General features: G+C 44.5%; 1 protein-coding gene and 1 long non-coding RNA gene across 2 annotated transcripts; one reads left to right on the forward strand and one right to left on the reverse strand.

The window, feature by feature from the left end:
• Nucleotides 1–262: 262 nt before the first annotated feature.
• LOC134204515 (uncharacterized) lies at nucleotides 263–4,829 on the reverse strand. The gene is made up of 4 exons (XM_062679322.1): nucleotides 4,821–4,829; nucleotides 2,145–4,710; nucleotides 759–2,058; nucleotides 263–719 (listed from the first exon to the last, which is right to left on the reverse strand). Exons 1-4 carry the CDS (start codon nucleotides 4,827–4,829, stop codon nucleotides 263–265), a joined length of 4,332 nt encoding a protein of 1,443 aa, XP_062535306.1.
• A 131-nt stretch (nucleotides 4,830–4,960) lies between these two features.
• Nucleotides 4,961–5,702, forward strand: LOC134204510 (uncharacterized). Its single transcript, XR_009977883.1, has 2 exons — nucleotides 4,961–5,131; nucleotides 5,195–5,702. It is a non-coding gene; the product is annotated as an uncharacterized LOC134204510 (long non-coding RNA).
• The last annotated feature ends 14,925 nt before the right edge of the window (nucleotides 5,703–20,627 follow it).

Here is a 20,627-nt window from a genome sequence, read left to right on the forward strand (position 1 = left end):
ATCGCCCTGATTGTCAGACAGGTGAAGAGAGCGACCCATCGCTTCACTTCACGACGACCTTGGACGACCAACAGCGGGCCGAAGTAATCCACTCCAACGAAGCTGAACGGTCTGATGCGAGGAGTGACTCGTGCTTCCGGTAGCGGTGCCATTCTTGGAACTGCAGGTTTCGCTTTGTAGATCTTGCACCACGTACAAGTTTTGCTGATCTTCCTGAATGCTTCTTTCATCTCCGACAGGTGATATTTTTGCCGCATTTCATTCACTGCTGTCTCTCCGTTGGAATGCTTGTACCGCCGATGGTACGAATCGACGATGAGCCGAGTAACGTAATGGTTCTTCGGCAACACAGAAGGAAGTCGTAGGGCGCATCCGCAAAACCGGTGATCCGTCCCTCCATTCTGACTACACCTCGATTGTCCAGGAAAGGAGACAGTTTGTACAGCATGCTTGTACTTTCGAGTCGCTGACGCTGGTCCTCCGGTAGCGACTGGTTGTTCTGCATCGTAATCACTTCATCTGCAAACGCTTCGAACTGGGCCTGCTTGATAATGGTCTCTTCTGCTCGCTGAAGCTCTTCACGAGTAAGGATGGATGTAACGTTGGATTGTTCTTTACGCCGCTTTCGCTTCAGCTGATCGATAAATCGATGAACATAGGCAACGGCACGCAGACAACGCTCCCACTTGGAAAAGCCGCAGAACTGCACCACTTGTTCTCTTCGGAGTTCTTGATGTACGTGGATGGGTCTCAGTTACTCTGTAGTTGGAGTAGATGGCGCGTTCTGTTTTGGCCACAGGTTTGGAGGATCGTACAGGAAGTCTGGTCTACAGAACCAGCGATGATTGTTGCTGATCTGGAGCCGTTCTTTCCACTTTGTGGCGTCATCCGCCACATTCAGATGCGAGGGAACGTAGTGCCATTCGTCGACCTTTGAAGTGTCTAAGATCTCAGATACGCGGTACGCCACAAACTGGCGATATCTCCGGTGGTCCGAGCGTATCCATGAGAGAACAGTGGAGGAATCACCCCAGAAGAATCGTTGTTTGATTTGCAGTGTGTGGTTTTCCGCTACAGACTTCGCTAATCTGGCTCCGAGCAACGCAGCCTGGAGCTCAAGACGGGGAACTGACAGTAATTTCAGTGGCGCAACTTTCGTCCTCGATGATACCAGAGCGCAACGAACTTGGGACTGATCTACAATCCTGAAGAAGGCGGTTGCTACGTACGCATCTTCGCTCGCATCTACAAAAATGTGTAGCTGCAAAGATTTGTAGCTTTCCGGTAGATATTCTGGGAAGTAGCACCGTGGTATGCGAATTGTGTCAAGCTGTCCTAATAGCTTAATCCACCGCCGCCATAGTTTGAGCAGATCTTCGTTGATTTTGTCGTCCCACCCGATTTTAACTCGCCACGTCTTCTGAACGAGGATTTTTCCGTGAACCACTACAAGCGACACCAGACCAAGGGGATCAAAAATGCTCATGACAACTTGGAGGAGCTGCCGTTTAGTTGGAATAATTTCTCCGTGAAGTAGGGGCATCAGTTGTTCGCGGAAAAGTCCGCGGAATTCAAATTCGTCCGATTCGGGAAACCAGCTCATCCCGAGTACGCGTTCCGAAACTGCAGCTGTATGCGTCTTGAAGCTCTTCGCAGATTCTTCAGCCGAATCCCCAACCCGTGAAAGCACCTCTCTGGAGTTGGACATCCAGTTCCGAATGTGGAACCCAGCCTTAGCGTGGACTGTTTTCACTTGCAGCGCCAGGTCTGCTGCTTCCCCGACGGTGTCCCGACTATCCAAATAATCCTCCACGTAGTGATTGTGCACGATTGCTGCGGCAGCCTCGGGAAATTCGGACTCAAACTCCTTCGCATTTTGGTTTTTGATGAACTGTGCAGCGGAGGGCGAACAAGTTACACCAAAAGTGGCAACGTCCATGACGTAAACTCGAAGTCTTTGCAGGGGTCGCTTCGAAACAGGAACCGTTGTGCCTGTCGATCTTCGGGTCTGATCAGAAACTGGTGGAACATCTCTTTTATATCGCAACAGATTGCAACCTGGCGTTGGCGGTATTTGGAGAGTACTGACGGAAGGGAGGATAACAGATCGGGTCCCGGAAGCAAGGCGGAGTTGAGGGACTGACCTTGGACGGTCGCTGCCGCATCCCAAACTATGCGAACTTTTCCTGGCTTTTTGGGGTGTACAACTACCCCCAACGGAAGATACCACACTTTCCTGGGATTCGAACAGAGAACCTCTTCTTGCGTAATCTTATGCGCGTAGCCTTTCTCCACGTACTCGACTATCTGCTGCTTCAAGTTCTCGAAAAGTTCGGGTTTCTGCCGTAAACGACGCTCCAGTGATTTCAGCCGACTCTCTGCCATAGGCTTGCTGTCTAGAAAATCGATATGATCGTTTTTCCAGAGCAGTCCTGTCTGGAATCGTCCGGATGGCAGCCGTGAAGTCGTTTCTTCGAGGATCTTTCTGGAACGCATTTCGTCGGATCCTTCCAACAAAGGAGCTACAGCGACTCCAACGTGCTCCACCGAGAAAAACTCCTTCACAAGGTCGTGCAACACATCGTCATGGTTTCGAGCTTCCTTGTACAGATGAAACTGGCACTGCTGCGTCGAGGAACATTCACCCGGAATAGGGCCGTACACCGTCCAACCAAGTCTGGTTTTCGCCGCTGCTGGTTCTCCGGCTCTACCTTCGCGGACTTTGAGGGGAATCTTCAGGTGAGTGTTGTCCAAACCGATCAGGATAGTTGGAGTGGCGTTGCGATATCCGTGAACGGGTAGACCACGGAGGTGCGGAAACTGTTGAGCTAGTTGATCGAACGGCAAACTTTGCTGAGGAAGACACAGTTTTTCCACGGTATGAGCTGCTGCAATAACGTGTCGTTTCTGAGCTCCACGCCCAGAGATTTCAAGACGAATCAGCTGCGAACTGTCCTCACAGCGTTCAACATCGCTGGTCCACTGCAAGTAAAGCGGGTGGACTTCACCTTTCAATCCCAACTCACGAGCAATTCGGACATCGACCAACGTAGACGAAGACCCTTCGTCCAAAAACGCAAACGTGTGGACAGATCGATCGTTGCCGAACAGCGTCACTGGTACTATACGAAAGAGCGTGGATACTTTCAGAGCGGTGTGAACGTTGACGGTTTCCGTCGCTGTTGGCTGCTTTGCTGGGACTGCTGACTGTGGCTTGCCTGGGTGCAAAAGTTTGTGGTTCCGCTCTTCACATCCTTCCATTCCGCACGAAGTTGCCTTGCACGGGAACTTTCCATGTGCTGTCAGGCATCGTCTGCATAGGTAATGCTCCTGAACGCGCTTCCAACGTTCCTCCAGGTTGCACTTCTTGAAGTCGTCGCAGTCTCGCACCTTGTGTCTCTGTTTCCCACAAATTTGGCACGGTTTTGGTTGGTACTGTTTACCTCCAGAATTGTTTGGAGGATTCCGTTTACCAACGTTGTCCACCGGATTGCCAGATGCATGGGTGTTCACATACAGCTTCTCTTTTCCCTTTCCTTTGTCTGAACCGACTCGAGCTTCTGTAGATGGTTGGTAGGGAGCGACGTCACTTGCAGCAACCACCAGCTGCGCCATGTAATTGCCAAATGTGCCAAGGTCGACTGCAGGGCACTTTTGTTTGAAAAGCGCCCAATCCAGCTTGATGTTCGCTGGCAACTTGCTGACTAACTCCTGCAGCAAAGCCGGATTGGAGAAGTGGGCCTCTTGTCCAGATGCACGCAGATGACCGCAAAGGTTTTGGCATGCTAGACCGAACGATATCAGAGACTCCAGCTTGTCCGGTTTTGGGGCTGGAGTAGCGCGTACTTTCTGCAGCAGCGAGTTGATTATTAGATCGGGACGACCGTAAAGGGTCTGGAGCGGCGAAACGATCATAGGAACCGATGAGGGCTCCAGCAGTAAACTTCGGACGGCTTCCAGGGCGTTTCCTTTGAGACTCCGCTGCAGACGCATTAAATTCTCTCCGTGAGAAAACCCACATAACTGGGTGGTGTTCTGGAAACAACTCAAGAACAGCGGCCATTCGACAGGATCGCCCGAACAGATGGGAAGCTCTTTGGGAACGATGTGCCTAGCAGCGCGCTGTTGAGATGTCGGGACACTTATCCACGGTTGAGGAACTGGCACAGGTACAGAGGTGAAGTCGAATAGGAGAAACGCTTGTGCAAACACGTTGGGCACCACTGTATCACTGTTGACAGCAATAGACAACGCAATAGGCACCTTACTGCTTTGAACTGTTTGCACTCGAGTAGACAATGGCAAGCTGGACGACGAAACGGGCGGAAAGTCTGCAATTCGCACGGAGGGGGCAGTCGCGGGGCGGACGTGAGGAGTGCTTCTATATGATGGATTGATGGCGAACGCATTGTTTTGGCTAGTTTGGATGGGCTTGCATGGTTCGGTCAAGGGGAAGGGAGTGTGCTGAATAAATGACGACAACTTTGGTATGTCGAATGTAGCATTGCTTTGTAATGGTCTTATTTTGGTCGAAATATTCAGGCTTATTCTGCGTCTCGCACGACTCGAAACGACAATTCTCGTCTCGTTGTCGTGTGACACTTCTCGCTTTATTCCAAATGTCGACTCGCGCGAGGCGAGACGTTCATTTCGTATCGAGAGGAAGGATGAACTAACACCGAACAGCAGTTCACTCGGAGAAACGTCAAACTGGGTAAAGTTTATCTCGTAATTTAAAATAAGGTCGAAACGAATTATGTTTAATAATAAATATTTTTAAATTTGTTCTTTTATATAAGTATTTGGAAAAATATACTCACCAAATGCATGATTTAATAATAATGTATTTGTTGTTTCGCCATTCGAGAACTAAATGACGCAATTTCAAACGTATTCCTAACAACTTGTATGACATACGAGATATTCGAATTACGACCTTTTTTGAGGGTATGGTAGAGTTTTTTTGAAGTGTGATTTTCGTTTTTATTCCTGCGTTGTTCTCGTAAATTACTAGGCAAAGTTTAAGTGTGAATAATAAAAATTATTTAGTTTTCGGTTCTGCTGTCGTTTCCTTACTGGAACTAGCAAGAATCTCTTTGGCGGATTGCCTTCGTGGCTGTTGTTTGATTTGGTAAGTAAATTATGATGGTGCTCATTTAGGATTTTATAATTCCAAATTTATGAAATTTTTCAGGTCAAGCCCGGAACAGGTTGTACGACTAAGCCAAAACAATCGAAAAATGTCGATAACAGGCTTGGAACTGGACCTAAATAGGAATCTGGAACAGGGGCACCGCATTTTATGAACGTGCTTGGTGTGCAAACACGTCACGTACTTCACATTCCCGATACGCACGATGGTGAGTTGCCAGGTCTCCCGGTCTTGGGCCGCTAGTCGTCAGTCTCCCTGCACACCGACGAGTTGCCATTTCATCGGGAGCGGATTGCTATGGAATCTGTGCTTGTTGGGTCTATCGTTATGCTTTGCTACGGGACGGAATGATTCAGTGGGACCAGGATAAAACACCGGCGCAAGTGTACTTCTCGTTCAAGGATGAAAAGATCAACGTTTATTAGTCAAGCGCCGGTATGTTGTTTAATTGTGAAAGCTAAATTGTAAGCTTGCTTAATTATCTCCAACCGAATATGTACTTTAATATATGTAAATATATGTTTAAAATTATGCATACACAAAATAAAAAGTTTACTTAAGTCGAGTATTATTGGCTTTTCATAACGCCGTACCTTCTGCAGATGTCTTTAAAATCTTCTGATGATTCATAGAAAACCCCTCGCAGGATTACCAGGAAACAATTCGCAGAATTCTCCCGGGAGATTTTAAAGTAATCATAGATAACATTTCACTTTCGCACAATTCTTTGGGATACTTCCACAAGATTTTTGAAAAACTTTGCGGAAATTTCTGTAGTCCTTTGTAGATTGTTGAATCAAAATTGTAGAAATCTGCAACTTCTTTCTATTTTTCTTGGTAATTTTATATAAAATCAAATATGATTCTTTGAGAATATTGAATAGGATTATTTGGGATGCCGTCGCAGAAAATTCATCGTTAATATTTCCTAGCATATTTCGAAAAAAATTGCCTAATTCCAAAAACCGCTTACAAGAAATCCTTTTTTGGAGATCCTCGCTGTATTTTTTAGGAATATTTCGTATGATTCTCCGGAAACATGCGCTAAATGATTCAGATTCATTCTGCGGTAATCTTCAAAACCTTTCGATTTCTTCAGACGATATTCGCAGTATCCTTGTTGGAAACTTTCCTTGGAAATCATAGGAAACATTTGCAGAATACTTCAGAAATGCTTGCCAAGATTTCTTCGCAGAATACTTCGACAAACTTTTCAAACTTTCTTCGTGAGCCTTCTACTAGAAGCCTTCAAAGCACAGTTCTTTAGTAATCCTTTGCAGAATTATTCGGAAATTCTTCGAAACTCTTCAGCTCCGAAAGCTCTTCAAAAGATCTTGAAAAATCTGTCAAAGAATTTTTCGGAAAACCAGTTACTGCGAAACAGCAATTTTATTATAAATGTTTTATTCCTCAAAAAAGCGCTAGTTTTCACTAACTAAAAAGTTTTTAAAAGATGATGACAAACGTGATGCAGTCAACATTTCAACGGATTTTCTAGGTTCTTCAAATCAGTCTAGAAATTAGAACCTACGTCCTCCGGATGTTCCTCCAAGTGTTTCTCAGATAGTTCCTCCAGGAGTTTTTTCGGAAGTTCCTCCAGGAGTTCTTCCGGAAGGTCCTCCAGGAATTCCTCTGAGAAAGTTCCTTCAAGAATTTCTCTGGAAGTTCCTCCATTAATTCCTAAGGAAGTTCCTCTAAGAGTTCCTCAGGAAGCTCCTCCAGGAGTTCCTCCGGAAGTTCCTTCAGGAATTCCTCTGGAAGTCCCTGCAGGAATTACTTCGAAACATCCACCGAAATTCCCCCTATAATTCTTTAGGAATTTATTTCAGGAGTTCCTTTGGAAGTTTCTCCAGAATTTCTTCTAAAAATTCCTTCAGAAGTTCCTCCGGGAATTCCTCCGGAAGTTCCTCCGGGAATTCCTCCGGAAGTTCCTCCGGGAATTCCTCCGGAAGTTCCTCCGGGAATTCCTCCGGAAGTTCTTCCGGGAATTCCTCCGGAAGTTCCTCCGGGAATTCCTCCGGAAGTTCCTCCGGAAGTTCCTCCGGGAATTCCTCCGGAAGTTCCTCCGGGAATTCCTCCGGAAGTTCCTCCGGGAATTCCTCCGAAGTTCCTCCGGGAATTCCTCCGAAGTTCCTCCGGGAATTCCTCCGGAAGTTCCTCCGGGAATTCCTCCGGAAGTTCCTCCGAATTCCTCCGGAAGTTCCTCCGAAATTCCTCCGGAAGTTCCTCCGGGAATTACTCCGAAAGTTCCTCCGGAAGTTCCTCCAGAAGTTCCTCCCGAAGTTCCTCCGGAAATTCCTCCGGGAGCTCCTCCGGGAATTCCTCCGAAAGTTCCTCGGGGAATTCCTCCGGAAGTTCCTCCGAATTCCTCCGGAAGTTCCTCCAAATTCCTCCGGAAGTTCCTCCGGGAATTCCTCCGAAGTTCCTCCAGGAATTCCTCCGGAAGTTCCTCCGAATTCCTCCGGAAGTTCCTCCGGGAATTCCTCCGGAAGTTCCTCCGAATTCCTCCGGAAGTTCCTCCGGGAATTCCTCCGAAGTTCCTCCGAATTCCTCCGGAAGTTCCTCCGAATTCCTCCGGAAGTTCCTCCGGGAATTCCTCCGGAAGTTCCTCCGAATTCCTCCGGAAGTTCCTCCGGGAATTCCTCCGGAAGTTCCTCCGGAATTCCTCCGGAAGTTCCTCCAGGAATTCCTCCGGAAGTTCCTCCGAATTCCTCCGGAAGTTCCTCCGGGAATTCCTCCGAAGTTCCTCCGAAATTCCTCCGGAAGTTCCTCCGGGAATTCCTCCGAAGTTCCTCCGAATTCCTCCGGAAGTTCCTCCGGGAATTCCTCCGGAAGTTCCTCCGAATTCCTCCGGAAGTTCCTCCGAATTCCTCCGGAAGTTCCTCCGGGAATTCCTCCGGAAGTTCCTCCGGGAATTCCTCCGGAAGTTCCTCCGGGAATTCCTCCGGAAGTTCCTCCAGGAATTCCTCCGGAAGTTGCTCCAGAAATTCCTCCGGAAGTTCCTCCAAGAATTCCTCCGGAAGTTCCTCCAAGAATTCCCCTGGAAGTTTCTCCGGGAATTCCTCCGGAAGTTTCTCCGTGAATTCCTCCGGAAGTTTCTCCAAGAATTCCTCCGGGAAGTTTCTCCGAAGTTCATCCAGGAATTCATTCGGAAGTTCCTCCAGGAATTCCTCCCGCAGTTCCTCCGGGAATTCCTCCGGAAGTTCCTCCGGGAATTCCTCCGGAAGTTCCTCCGGGAATTCCTCCGGAAGTTCCTCCCGGAATTCCTCCGGAAGTTCCTCCCAGAATTCCTCCGGAAGTTCCTCCGGGAATTCCTCCGAAGTTCCTCGAATTCCTCCGGAAGTTCCTCCGAATTCCTCCGGAAGTTCCTTCAGCAATTCCTCCAGAAGTTCCTTCGAATTCCTCCGGAAGTTCCTTCGAAATTCCTCCGGAAGTTCCTTCGGAATTCCTCCGGAAGTTCCTTCGAATTCCTCCGGAAGTTCCTTCAAATTCCTCCGGAAGTTCCTTCGGAATTCCTCCGGAAGTTCCTTCAAATTCCTCCGAAGTTCCTTCGGGAATTCCTCCGGAAGTTCCTCTGGAATTCCTCCGGAAGTTCCTTCGAATTCCTCGGAAGTTCCTTCGAATTCCTCCGGAAGTTCCTTCAAATTCCTCCGGAAGTTCCTTCAGGGAATTCCTCCGGAAGTTCCTTCGAATTCCTCCGGAAGTTCCTTCAGAATTCCTCCGAAGTTCCTTCGAATTCCTCCGAAGTTCCTTCGGAATTCCTCCGGAAGTTCCTTCGAATTCCTCCGGAAGTTCCTTCGGAATTCCTCCGGAAGTTCCTTCAGAATTCCTCCGGAAGTTCCTTCGAAATTCCTCCGAAGTTCCTCGAATTCCTTCGGAAGTTCCTTCAGAATTCCTCCGGAAGTTCCTTCGAATTCCTCCGGAAGTTCCTTCGAATTCCTCCGGAAGTTCCTTCGAATTCCTCCGGAAGTTCCTTCAGGAATTCCTCCGGAAGTTCCTTCGAATTCCTCCGGAAGTTCCTTCGAATTCCTCCGGAAGTTCCTTCTGGAATTCCTCCGAAGTTCCATCAGAAATTCCTCAGGAAGTTCCATCAGAAATTCCTCCGGAAGTTCCTTCGGGAATTCCTCCGGAAGTTCCTTCGGGAATTCCTCCAGAAGTTCCTTCGGGAATTCCTCCGGAAGTTCCTTCGGGAATTCCTCCGGAAGTTCCTTCGGGAATTCCTCCGGAAGTTCCATAGAAAATTGCATAGAAAATTCTTCCAGGAATTCTTTGAATTGTCTCGGAAATCCCTTTAAGAGTTTCTCTAGGATTTTTTCGGATATTCCTTCAGGAATTCCTTTGGAAATTCTTTCTCAATTTCCCTCGGAAATTCCTCTAGGAATTCCGTCAGAAATCCTTCCAGGAATTCCATTGGAAATTACACCAGGATTTTTTTAAATTTCTTCCAGGATTTTCCTTGGAAATTTCTCCAGGATTTCTCTCGGAAATTCCTCCAGATGATCCGTTTGAAATTCATATAGGAGCTACTTCAAAAACTCCTGAAGGAATTTTTGGTATAATTTCTAAAAGAATTCCTGAACAAATTCCGAAGGAACTATAGGAGGAATTTCCGTAGAAATTCCTAGAGGAATTTTCGAAAGAATACCCGAAGGAATCCCTTAAGCAATTTCTGAAATAATCCCTGGAAGAACTTCCAATAGAATTTCCTGAGGAATTTCCGAAAGAATGTTTGTAAGTTTCAAAGGAATTCCTGTAGGAATTTTCGAAGGAATCCTTTATGCTATTTTCGAAATAATTCCTGAATAAATTTCTGAAGAATTTCCTAGATGAATTTTTGAAGGAATTCCTAGAGGAATCTTCAAATTGTGAAGGTATTCCAAAGCATTTCCGGTATAAATATCCGATGGAATTATTTGAAGAATTTCCGAAAGGATCCTTGGAGGAATTCGAAAGAATTCCCAGAGGAATTTCCGAAGGAATCTCTGGAGCAATTTCCGAAAGACTCCCTGGAAGAATTTCCGACAGAAGTTTGTTCAAAAACTCTTTCAAAATATGTTTCAGGAATTCCTCCAGAAACTCCTCCAAATATTAATTCAACAATCCCTCAAGGAATTCTTGACTCGAGTCAAGTACAAGACACTGAAAACGACCTTACTGTTCGGTCGAAATACGTATCAGTCAAGTTACAATCAAGTGGTGGAATTAAATGGGATAGTACGAACTCGTCTTATTACAAATGAAGACATTCCACTAAAAAGCTGAAAAAATTCTTATCAACTGTGGAAATGCTAATAGGACACTAAGTTGGAAAACAAGCCAGTTTGAATGTAGAGCCATTGAAGTAGAAGACTCATTCCCGTGCAAGAATCTCCCAGAGAAGAATTTATCTTGCAAAACCAAAAGATTCCCAAGAAATATAAGAATTTCCATGGAGGAATCGCCGAAGGAATTCATGGATGAATATAAATGTTGGGGTAAATCCTGGAGCAATTTTCAAAAGAATCCCTGGTAGAATTTTAGAAAGAAAATCTAAAAGAATCCTTGGAGAAATTTTCGAAAAAAAACCTGAACCGTAGGAATTTCTGGAAGAATATAAAATATTACGAGAGGTTGTTGACAAAAAACCCTCAAAGAATTTGCTGCTAAACATGCTGAGCATCTTGCGAAATAAAGTAGAAATTTAGTATATTTTTTCCTTGATCTTCGTATAAAACTCCCATGAAAATCTTAAATAGTTTTCCGTGCTCACTACCGTATAGAAGATAATTCGGAGAAGAATTTATCTGGTAATACAAAAAGACTCCCAAGAAATTCTAAGAATTTCACGCGGAAATTCAGAAGAATATTCATAGAAAAATTCAGAGGATTTTTCCGAGGGTATTTATAAAAACATTCTTCAATTCATAGGACTTTCCAGGTTAAAAACATTATTTTGCTGGGAACATCGACGTCAGCTCAGGGTATAATTACTCTCAGCGTGATACCGGAAACGCCACGGAAACGCCAAGTAAAATTACAAAAAACGCCACCGGCACAAACACTTGTATATAAACCCTTCATTTATGGCAATGAAAATCGATTTAACAGTCATAATTAGTTATGGCTATTTAAGCTTGGGGCCAATATGACCCCAAAAAAACTATTTTTCTATTGTTCAGATTAACGGTTTAAATGTTGATTCAAAAATAAATGTTTTTGAGCCACTCAATCTCAGAAAGGTACTCCAAAATTACAAATAAACATTACTATAAAGTACAATCCACATCCAAACTAAAGGTTAAGAAGCACATTTAAGAACTCTATCATGTGATTGTCGGTTCACTTCATTCTCCTTCGAAGAGCTCTCGCCCATCGACAAAATGTTTCCTCATCCGATCCCCCATCCATATAAGCGGAGCAAAAAAATGAAAATTAATGGAAATAAATTATTCATCCTCTCCAATGTTCTTTTTTTTATTACTTTTTTTACTGTACGAGAAAATCACTAGTATTACTAGGTGAATTGATCTGGATTTTTCGATTCCGAACCATTCTCGTTTGCTTCTGACGTACCGACAAATCTCGCATGAAATCCTCGTTCCGATCAGACTTTTGTCGACATAGAACGACTATCAGAATGCACTGAGAGTTCATCGAGGTTCATCCACATCGACAATTGTCACTTCATTCGACAACGGGAATCGGGTGACGCGTACGACTCGACTCGTGTCGATTCACACGAGACGCAGAATAAGGGTGATTATTAGAGCACGTTTGACTCACCGTAGTAATCACCTTCGACGTCACCTGACCGGTTGGTGTTGATTCGAGGCCGGACGTCTGCTGGGACCGGTTTGAGATCGGTTCCAACACGCTCGCCGCTTGGGTTTGTCCCGCGCCACTTGCCGACGCTGGGTTTGTGGCCGGAATCTCCTGCTGCTGTGTGGAAACCCCGTGGATGGGATTATGTTGGGCTTCACGTAGTACCGGTTCGCTCACCAGTAGCGGACGACCTGCAGGATGCTGGCTTGGCTTGGGCGGACGTAATTGCACTCCGTCGAACTTCCGCTGGATCTCCTCCAAGTCCACTGCGATTCGTCGTTTTGAAATGGGCATCGGTGCATCAGCGAATTCCCAAGTCAGGCTCCAACCCAACAAACAACGACAAGCTACAAATAAGCATCTAGGTTGAATTATTGTTTATTTGTGATCTTCGTAGCTGAATAAAATGGATGCTGAATAATTCGCTAGACAGATTTCATTTCAGCATTTAATCTAACTAATATTCGACATGGCCTATTTATTTGTTTACTACCTTTATTTGAAGTCGAACTAACGTTTTCGTTTTATCACATTTCAGCATATTCGGGAAGTTTAACAATATGCTGAACTAATGATTTTTAAAGTTCTCTGTTCGACTATGATGTGATGCTCTGAAAGGGTGGTCGAATTGAGTTTGAATAGTAAGTTAATAAGCAAGCATTAGCCATCCTTCTTAACCGTTGTCCTTCTTAACCATTGGATTTCTCATTTATCTGATCTATCGCACAGTGGTAAAAACATTATGCTTTTCAGTTTGAAAGAAAATCTGGATTCTCGATCTGGAAAATATGATTTATAGGAAAATAATGAATTATTTTCAAGACATGCTTTTTATATTCGTGATTTATTAAGCTGTCGGAACGAACAAAACTGCTGGAGCAATGAAAAAATCATGCATTCATGCGCAACTAAATTTACTAAAAGCCGGACATAACGCCGTTGAATAACGTCGAAAAATTATTGAATCTTTGATGTGTGGAATGTTGATGAAATTGGAATAATCTTAGCATTTGACAATCATATCGCAACCGTTTTTCAAGAGATTCTGAGGAAGGCCGAATATACATTGATTTTATTTTCATAAATTCATAAATAGCATTGGGGACGGATTTTATTTTATCGTTTATCGACATTATTTTTACGTATTTTTCCTAGCGTGCGATGGTTATGACTGGCTGAACAATGGTTGAAATAAAAATCTTGTACAGTTATTAACAAACTGTAGTTTGACAGATCGACTTATTGAATAAGAGTCCAATTATGATTCATGTTCAGCAATAAGTTTATTTATGTTATGCATTGAGTGAGCCATATCTAACAAATCAAGGATGGCGCGGATGACAACTTTACCGGCAGATGATCAAATGACAGCAGTTCGAGACCCGATTTAGGAAAATTTTAAAATGATCATATGAAAATAACAATTACTTTAAAATACGTTCATTGGAAATCCTAATGATGCTACCTTCTATGTGTTATTATTTTCGAAGAATTCACATGTAGCTGAATTGAGGCTTAGTAAAATGCTTATTAAAGGTTTAACGAATCAGTTAATAAAGTTTTTTTTTCAAAATGAGATATTGTAGTTGTATAACTTCGCCAAAATTGTGTGAACAAAGCTTGAACAGAAGTTGTGATAAGAAATAGTACCGACATAATTCAACACAGCGCTGAATTAAATCATCACACTGATGTTAGTTCAACTCGTGAATGTTTGTTGGGAATCCAACGGGTCCTGCGTTTGATTCTCCGGTGGTACATGGGCAACATGATGCTCGCCGATTGTACCCGAAGATTGCCACCGAGACGCATCTTGGCTTAGTGGCTGGCTCGGATTGAGCCCGAAAGAGAGCTCTGCATGCTGCCCTGACTTGGGGGTTGAAACTGCAGCGACTGCCGTTGGTACTAGCGGGATGGGCCTGTGGACTGTGCCTGTCCGAGACGATACACCAGCGGGGATTTCACTGCGCCCGATGCCGGATTGAACGTTGTCGGTAGGCTTGTCCTGAAGCCATTGATGAACCTTTTCGATGCTGGATTCAGATCGACGACTGCTGGCTGCATTACCTTCGAGCAGCTCTGCTTGCATCAACTCGTACTTCTTCGCGAGATATTCCTTTTCCCGCCTCACTTTCTCCTCCGCAGCCTTTTCCTGCAAGCATTTTTCTTCCTCGAGCCGTTGCAAATCAAGCAAAAGCCTGGCTCGAGCAGAAGAGCTTGTCGACCGCCTCGTAGACGAAGGGGGAGGTGGATGGTCTCGCTGATAGCAACGCGCACATAGAACACTTTCACCACCGGTACACCGACCGATAATTGCACACGCGGAATGAATGAAACGCAAACACTCGATACACTGTGTCGTCTTCTCTCCTCCGACGATCGGTTGGCCGCATGAACAATTATATCTGGCCGCCGCCATCGCACTTTCTGGCTACCTCGTGAGCGTTGTTGAAACGGTCGCGGATAAAAATCTAAAAGATTTGTTGCGACAGGTGATAATTGCTTCGGACAAAAGATATTTTAGTTACTAGATAAAGATTGTCGCTACGGTTCCCTTTGTTCTGCTGTCCGAAACATGTACCATGTACATGTACCTGTTAAATCGTATGGATTTTCCTTCTTTGACATTTAGCTCCCCTTTCCTCGCCAGCAAAAGATGTTCCGGACAGCGACGACAGCGACAATCTTTATCTAGCAACTAAAATATCTTTTCTTCGGACAATCCAAAGAGCGAACTCGTTTTTGGGTTGTTGAGTTGCTTTTAGCTGCAAAATATATTGTTTCAATTAGTATTAAGTTCAAACATAGTTCGTAAGTTCAATTTTGCATGAATAGGAAATTTTACAATTTAGTTCATAATTTGCATGATTTAGTTATAAGTAGGATAACAAATTGAGTGTTTAGCTTACATTTTTAGTCCCTTTTATGTGTGAATCCTGTCCAACAAACATTAATTATCAAAAAATCTATAAAATAATCACTTGTATTGACGGTCTCAACTTTGTGTACTACGTGTGTCTCGTTTGCTATTGAGTCGCAATTCAATTGTCACACCCTATCCTAGGTATCAATATACATCCCTCCAAATACGCAACAGTGTCAAAACAAACTAGACGATCTACTTGAACGGCTACCAGCGCCATTGTTACTTCTGGGCGACTTCAATGCGCATCACCCTGCGTGGGGCTCCACAACTTCAAGTACACTTGGCCGCTACATTGCCGAGAAAACGATAACAAAACACTTGATCATCCTGAACGATAGTTCGCACACACGCATTGACCCTGCATCCGGATCTACGTCAGCATTGGATCTTACAATATGTTCCGAGATGCTAGCTCGAAGATTTGTCTGGCAAACCCTTCTGGACGCTCATAATAGCGATCATTTTCCGATCATCGTATCGGCACCAAGTTGGTCGTCAGTAGAAAAGAAAAAAAGACGATGGATTTACGAGCAAGCAGATTTGGTGAAATACGAGCGATTGATTGCAGACAGCATTTAACCAGGTGATGTAATCAAAGTAAATGAGTTTGTAAAACGTATCCTAACAGCTGCTATCGCTAGCATACCTCGAACATCCAGTAAAATCGGAAGAAAATCAGTACCATGGTGGTCTCCTGAAGTTAAAAAGGCAATCAAGCAACGTCGGAAGGCACTGAGAACACTTAAACGTACCAGAGCAGCGGGGTTAGAAACATCTGATGCACTGGAAAAATTCCGGGAAGCAAACTCAGTAGCAAAGAAAACAGTGAAGGACGCAAAGAGTCAATCTTGGGAGGAATTTGTGGGAAAAATATCTCCAAGCAGCACCACAGGAAAATGATTTTTTCAGGAAATAGGCCGTGATTATGAACGGAAGAAGTTTTGATTTTTTGGCAAGATTTTTTCTGCTGAAGTTTTTGCTGGCATTTTTACTAGTGCCATCCATCCGGGATATGGTTACGCGAGTGATACATAATTCAATTTGCCGCACATGTGAAAAGGTTAAAAAACGCGGACTTAACAGAAAAATGTAATGTTAGTAAGTGTAATTTAACGGATGCCGTGTTGAATGCGCTTGTGATGCGCAAAAAATCGAATCCATTTTACTCGGCAGACAACAGACGGATCTACAATCAGCATTGCCCAGGATAAGCCGGTGAGGATGTTCCAATCTTCTTACACTACACTACTTGCCTTATTTATACACATATTAGTTTTTAGAATTTATGAGGTACACTGCGGCAAGTTACCCCCGTTAATTGGGACTTGAACCCGCACTATTCCATTAACCTTAGTAAGATGTTGGGGTCAATATGACCCAAAACGAAACTTCAAAGTAGAATAACTTTTTACCTGATAATCCGATCGTTCTGAAATTTCTTGACTTTTAATATTTTGTGGAAATGAAGCATCTGACATGAGAAAAGTATTTTAAGGTGCAACAGGAACGAACCCACAAAAAAGTTACGAATAAGATGTTAGTGTCATATTGACCCAGAAATGTAAATGCTTATAAAACAGTCAAATTATAACCGAATTACAAAGTTTATATACCGTTCGAAAGATAAACTCATCAATTTTGTGGCTATGTGGTGATATGCTGGTTCTGGAGACAATGGCCACCGGGAAACGACTTCCACGGGGACCTTGTCGGTCATATAAGGGGAGCATAAAAATCGCTCCATATATGCCATTCGATCGCTACTTCTTCATATATTCTCTTAAAACGGTAATGTATGGTCCATGAGAGGGCTTCCGACGAAAGTGGCCACTCCTGGTACATGCAAGGTGCCCCCGGGGAATCCGCAGGAGGGGACATTTCCGTTTTAGCACCAAAATATGCCGTGCGGCGGCTCTTTTGTCATGATTTTCCACCAAACAGATGGTTATGCGCTTGAAATCGATAAGTGACCACATTGGCCACTCCTGGTACATGCAAAGTGCCCCCGAGGAACCCGCAGGAGGGGACATTTCCATTTTAGCACCAACATATACCGTGCGGCGGCTCTTTTGTCATGATTTTCCACCAAACAGATGGTTATGCGCTTGAAATCGATAAGTGACCACATTGGCCACTCCTGGTACATGCAAAGTGCCCCCGGGGAACCCGCAGGAGGGGACATTTCCGTTTTAGCACCAAAATATGCCGTGCGTCGGCTCTTTTGTCATGATTTTCCACCAAACAGATGGTTATGCGCTTGAAATCGATAAATGACCACATTGACCACTCCTGGTACATGCAAAGTGCCCCCGGGGAACCCGCAGGAGGGGACATTTCCATTTTAACACCAAAATATGCCGTGCGGTGGCTCTTTCTTTGTTATTTTCTACCAAACAGATGGTCATGTGCTTGGAGTTGATTAGTGATATTGTCTACTCTTGGAACCTTTGAGATGCCCTGCGAACCCGTAGGAGAGGACATTTTCATGGTTATATCAAATGTACTGTGCCGCTTGTGGCAGTTCTATCTTCGTCTATCATTGTCTACCCTGGCCAGTGGCCACAAGTCTTCAAAAAGATGGTTATGCGCTTTCTGGGCTACTGTGATGATTCCTTCGAACAGCTCTCCAAGGATTTTCTATTCCGCATCTCGATATTACCATTAGTCGATGGTCCCTTCAATATCGACTCATAGAAGTTTGAGGTTTTCACCAATCGCCGTGGACAATGATATGAAAACGCAACATTTCGATATAAAAAAAATCTCTCCTTCTGTGAGACTCCTGCGGGTACCTTGTAGGTTATAGATATTAAGTTTAGAATGAATGACCTATTTGATAGAAAAAAAAACAAGATGAATCTACCTAGTGGTGATGGTGCCTTTATCGTTCGTTCAAAAGGGTTGAGAAATATATAAGAAAAGTCTAATATAACACTAATAGGTAGATAGCTCTTATTTTTCATATTTGTTTATTTGCATTCTAAAATTTTCTGCTGAACGCAACTTATTGCAAGCCAATCGGATGAGCATAAGTGCCAGAAAAGTGATTTTCCCATGCAGCTGCTGAAATTAGTATTTTGGCCATAACTTCGGAGCCCATAGTCCGATCTGGCCAATTTTTAATAGGAAACAATAGAGCAGGATTTTCGTCTTATGGTATTTACTGCGAGCAATTTGGTTGAGGAAAAGTTCCTAAAAAGTGAGTGAGATTTTGTGTACACAGACACTTTCAATGAATGCTTCACTGCACTCCACAATTACCGAAACTGGGCCTGGGGTTCCCCCGGGTTGATATTAGATTTCAAGAGCATAACCAACTATTTGATGGAAAATTATAGTGAAGGAGCCGCTGCATGGCATGTCTTTAAGGGCCGATGTCCACGTAAAGTTTTTTCACGCTGCTTGCACGCCGCGCTCACGCAAGGTACCCGGCATCAAATGGAGTAATGCACACGTAAACGTGTGCACGACTACATTTGATGCCGGGTACCTTGCGTGGACGTGGCGTGCACGCAGCTTGAAAACACGCTACGTGGGCATCGGCCCTAAGTAAGAGTAAAAGTAAGCACGGAAATGTCCTCTCCTATGAGCTCCACGGCGGTACTTCATAGGTTCCAAAATGGAAAATGTGGTCACTTATTCATTTCGGTATAAAAACGGAAATGTCACCATCTACGGGTTCCCCGTGGGCATCTCATTGGTTCCAAGAGTGGCCAATGTGGTCACATATCGATTTCAAGCGCATAATCATCTATTTTGTGGAAAATCATGACGAAAGAGCCGCCGCACGACATATTTCGGTGTTAAACGGAAATGTCCCTTTCTACGGGCTCTCCAAGGGCACCTCATAGGTTCCAAGAGTGGCCAATGTGGTCACTTATCGATTTCGAACTGAATAACCATCTCTTTGGTGGGAAAACACACCGAAAGAGTCGCCGCTCGGCATATTTCGGTGTTAAAACGGAAATATCCCATTCTACGGGTTCCCTGGGGGCCCCTGGTAGACTCCAAGAGCGGCCAATGTGGTCAAATATCGATTTCAAGCGCATAATCATCTATTTTGTGGAAAATCATGACGAAAGAGCTGCCGCACGGTACTTATCTGTAAAATAAAAAATCACGATAATAAAGTTTGAAAAAAAAAGCTGCCGCACGGCATATTTTGGTGTTAAAACGGAAATGTCACCTTTTACGGATTCCCCGGGGGCACCTCATAGGCTCCAAGAATGGCCAATGTGGTCACTTATCGATTTCGAGCGCATAATCATCTATTTTGTGGAAAATCATGACGAAAGAGCCGCAGCACCGCACATTTTGGGGCCAGTACGGAAATGTCCTCTCCTACGGGTTCCCCGGGGGTACCTTGCATATACAAGGAGTGGCCAATGTGATCATTTATCGATTTCAAGCGCATGGCCATCTGTTTGGTGGAAAATCATGATAAAAGAGCCGCCACACGGCATATTTTGGTGTTAAAACGGAAATGTCCCCTTTTACGGGTTCCCCGAGGGCACCTCATAGGCTCCAAGAGTTGCCAATGTGGTCAATTATCGATTTCGAGCGCATAATCATCTATTTCGTGGAAAATCATGACGAATGAGCCACCGCATGGCATATTTTGGAGTTTAAACGGAAATATTCCTTTCTACGGGTTCCCCAAGGGCACCTCATAGGTTCCAAGAGTGGCCAATGTGGTCAATTATCGATTTCGAGCGTGACGTGACGTCGAGCGTCTTTCATGACGAAAGAGCTGTCGCACGACATATTTTGGTGTTAAAACGGAAATGTCCCTTTTTACCGGTTCCCTGGAGGCACCTGATAGGCTCCCCAAGTGGCCAATGTGGTCACTTAGCGATTTCGAGCGCATTATCATCTATTTTGTGGAAAATCATGACGACAGAACCGCCGCACGGTATATTTTGGTGCTAAAACGGAAACGTCCCTTCCTGCGGGTTAACCGGGGGAACCTTGCATGTACCAAGAGTGGCCAATGTGGTCACTTACCGATTTCAAGTGCATAACCATCTGTTTGGTGGAAAATCATGACGAAAGAGCCGCCGCACGGCATATTTTGGTGCTAAAACGGAAATGTCCCCTCCTGCGGGTTCCCCGGGGGCACCTTGCATGTACCAGGAGTGGCCACTTTCATCGGAAGCCCTCTCATGGACCATACATTACCGTTTTAGGAGAATCTATGAAAAATTAGCGATCGAAAGGCATATATGGAGCGATTTTTATGCTCCCCTTATATGACCGACAAGGTCCCCGTGGAAGTCGTTTCCCGGTGGCCATTGTCTCCAGAACCAGCATATCACCACATAGCCACAAAATTGATGAGTTTATCTTTCGAACGGTATATAAACTTTGCGATTCGGTTATAATTTGACTGTTTTATAAGCATTTACATTTCTGGGTCAATATGACCCCAACATCTTATTCGTAAGTTTTTTCTAATATCCGAAGAAGGTTAAGAACACGGACGTATTACCAATTATACGACAGTTGCCCTTGCGAGAAAGCTGTCCCATAACCAGCTAATAACGGTGGCATATGAGTCAATTCCCCGTATCCATCGAATCCTACTTTAGCAATATTTCTTATCTTTTCTCTCTACCCAACTATATGTATCGAAATTGAACAACAGTCGATCGCGTTTGAATCACAAACATGTGCTTCTGCCTGTCGTATTGAGGCGGGTTTGCTTCTGCTACGACAATAGAGGCTTGTTTGCAGCCGTTTGATCATTTA

This window comes from Armigeres subalbatus, unplaced genomic scaffold (genome assembly GCF_024139115.2).
Source record: "Armigeres subalbatus isolate Guangzhou_Male unplaced genomic scaffold, GZ_Asu_2 Contig634, whole genome shotgun sequence".
NCBI classification, from domain to species: Eukaryota; Metazoa; Arthropoda; class Insecta; order Diptera; family Culicidae; genus Armigeres; species Armigeres subalbatus.

What these genes read in the sequence shown, in the direction of transcription:
- LOC134204515 (XM_062679322.1), bottom strand. An exon ending in TGCGGCAGCGACCGTCCAAG is followed by an intron (nt 2,059 to 2,144) that starts GTCAGTCCCTCA and finishes CGCCAACGCCAG; the next exon opens with GTTGCAATCTGTTGCGATAT. An exon ending in CCATCTACTCCAACTACAGA is followed by an intron (nt 720 to 758) that starts GTAACTGAGACC and finishes AGAACTCCGAAG; the next exon opens with AGAACAAGTGGTGCAGTTCT.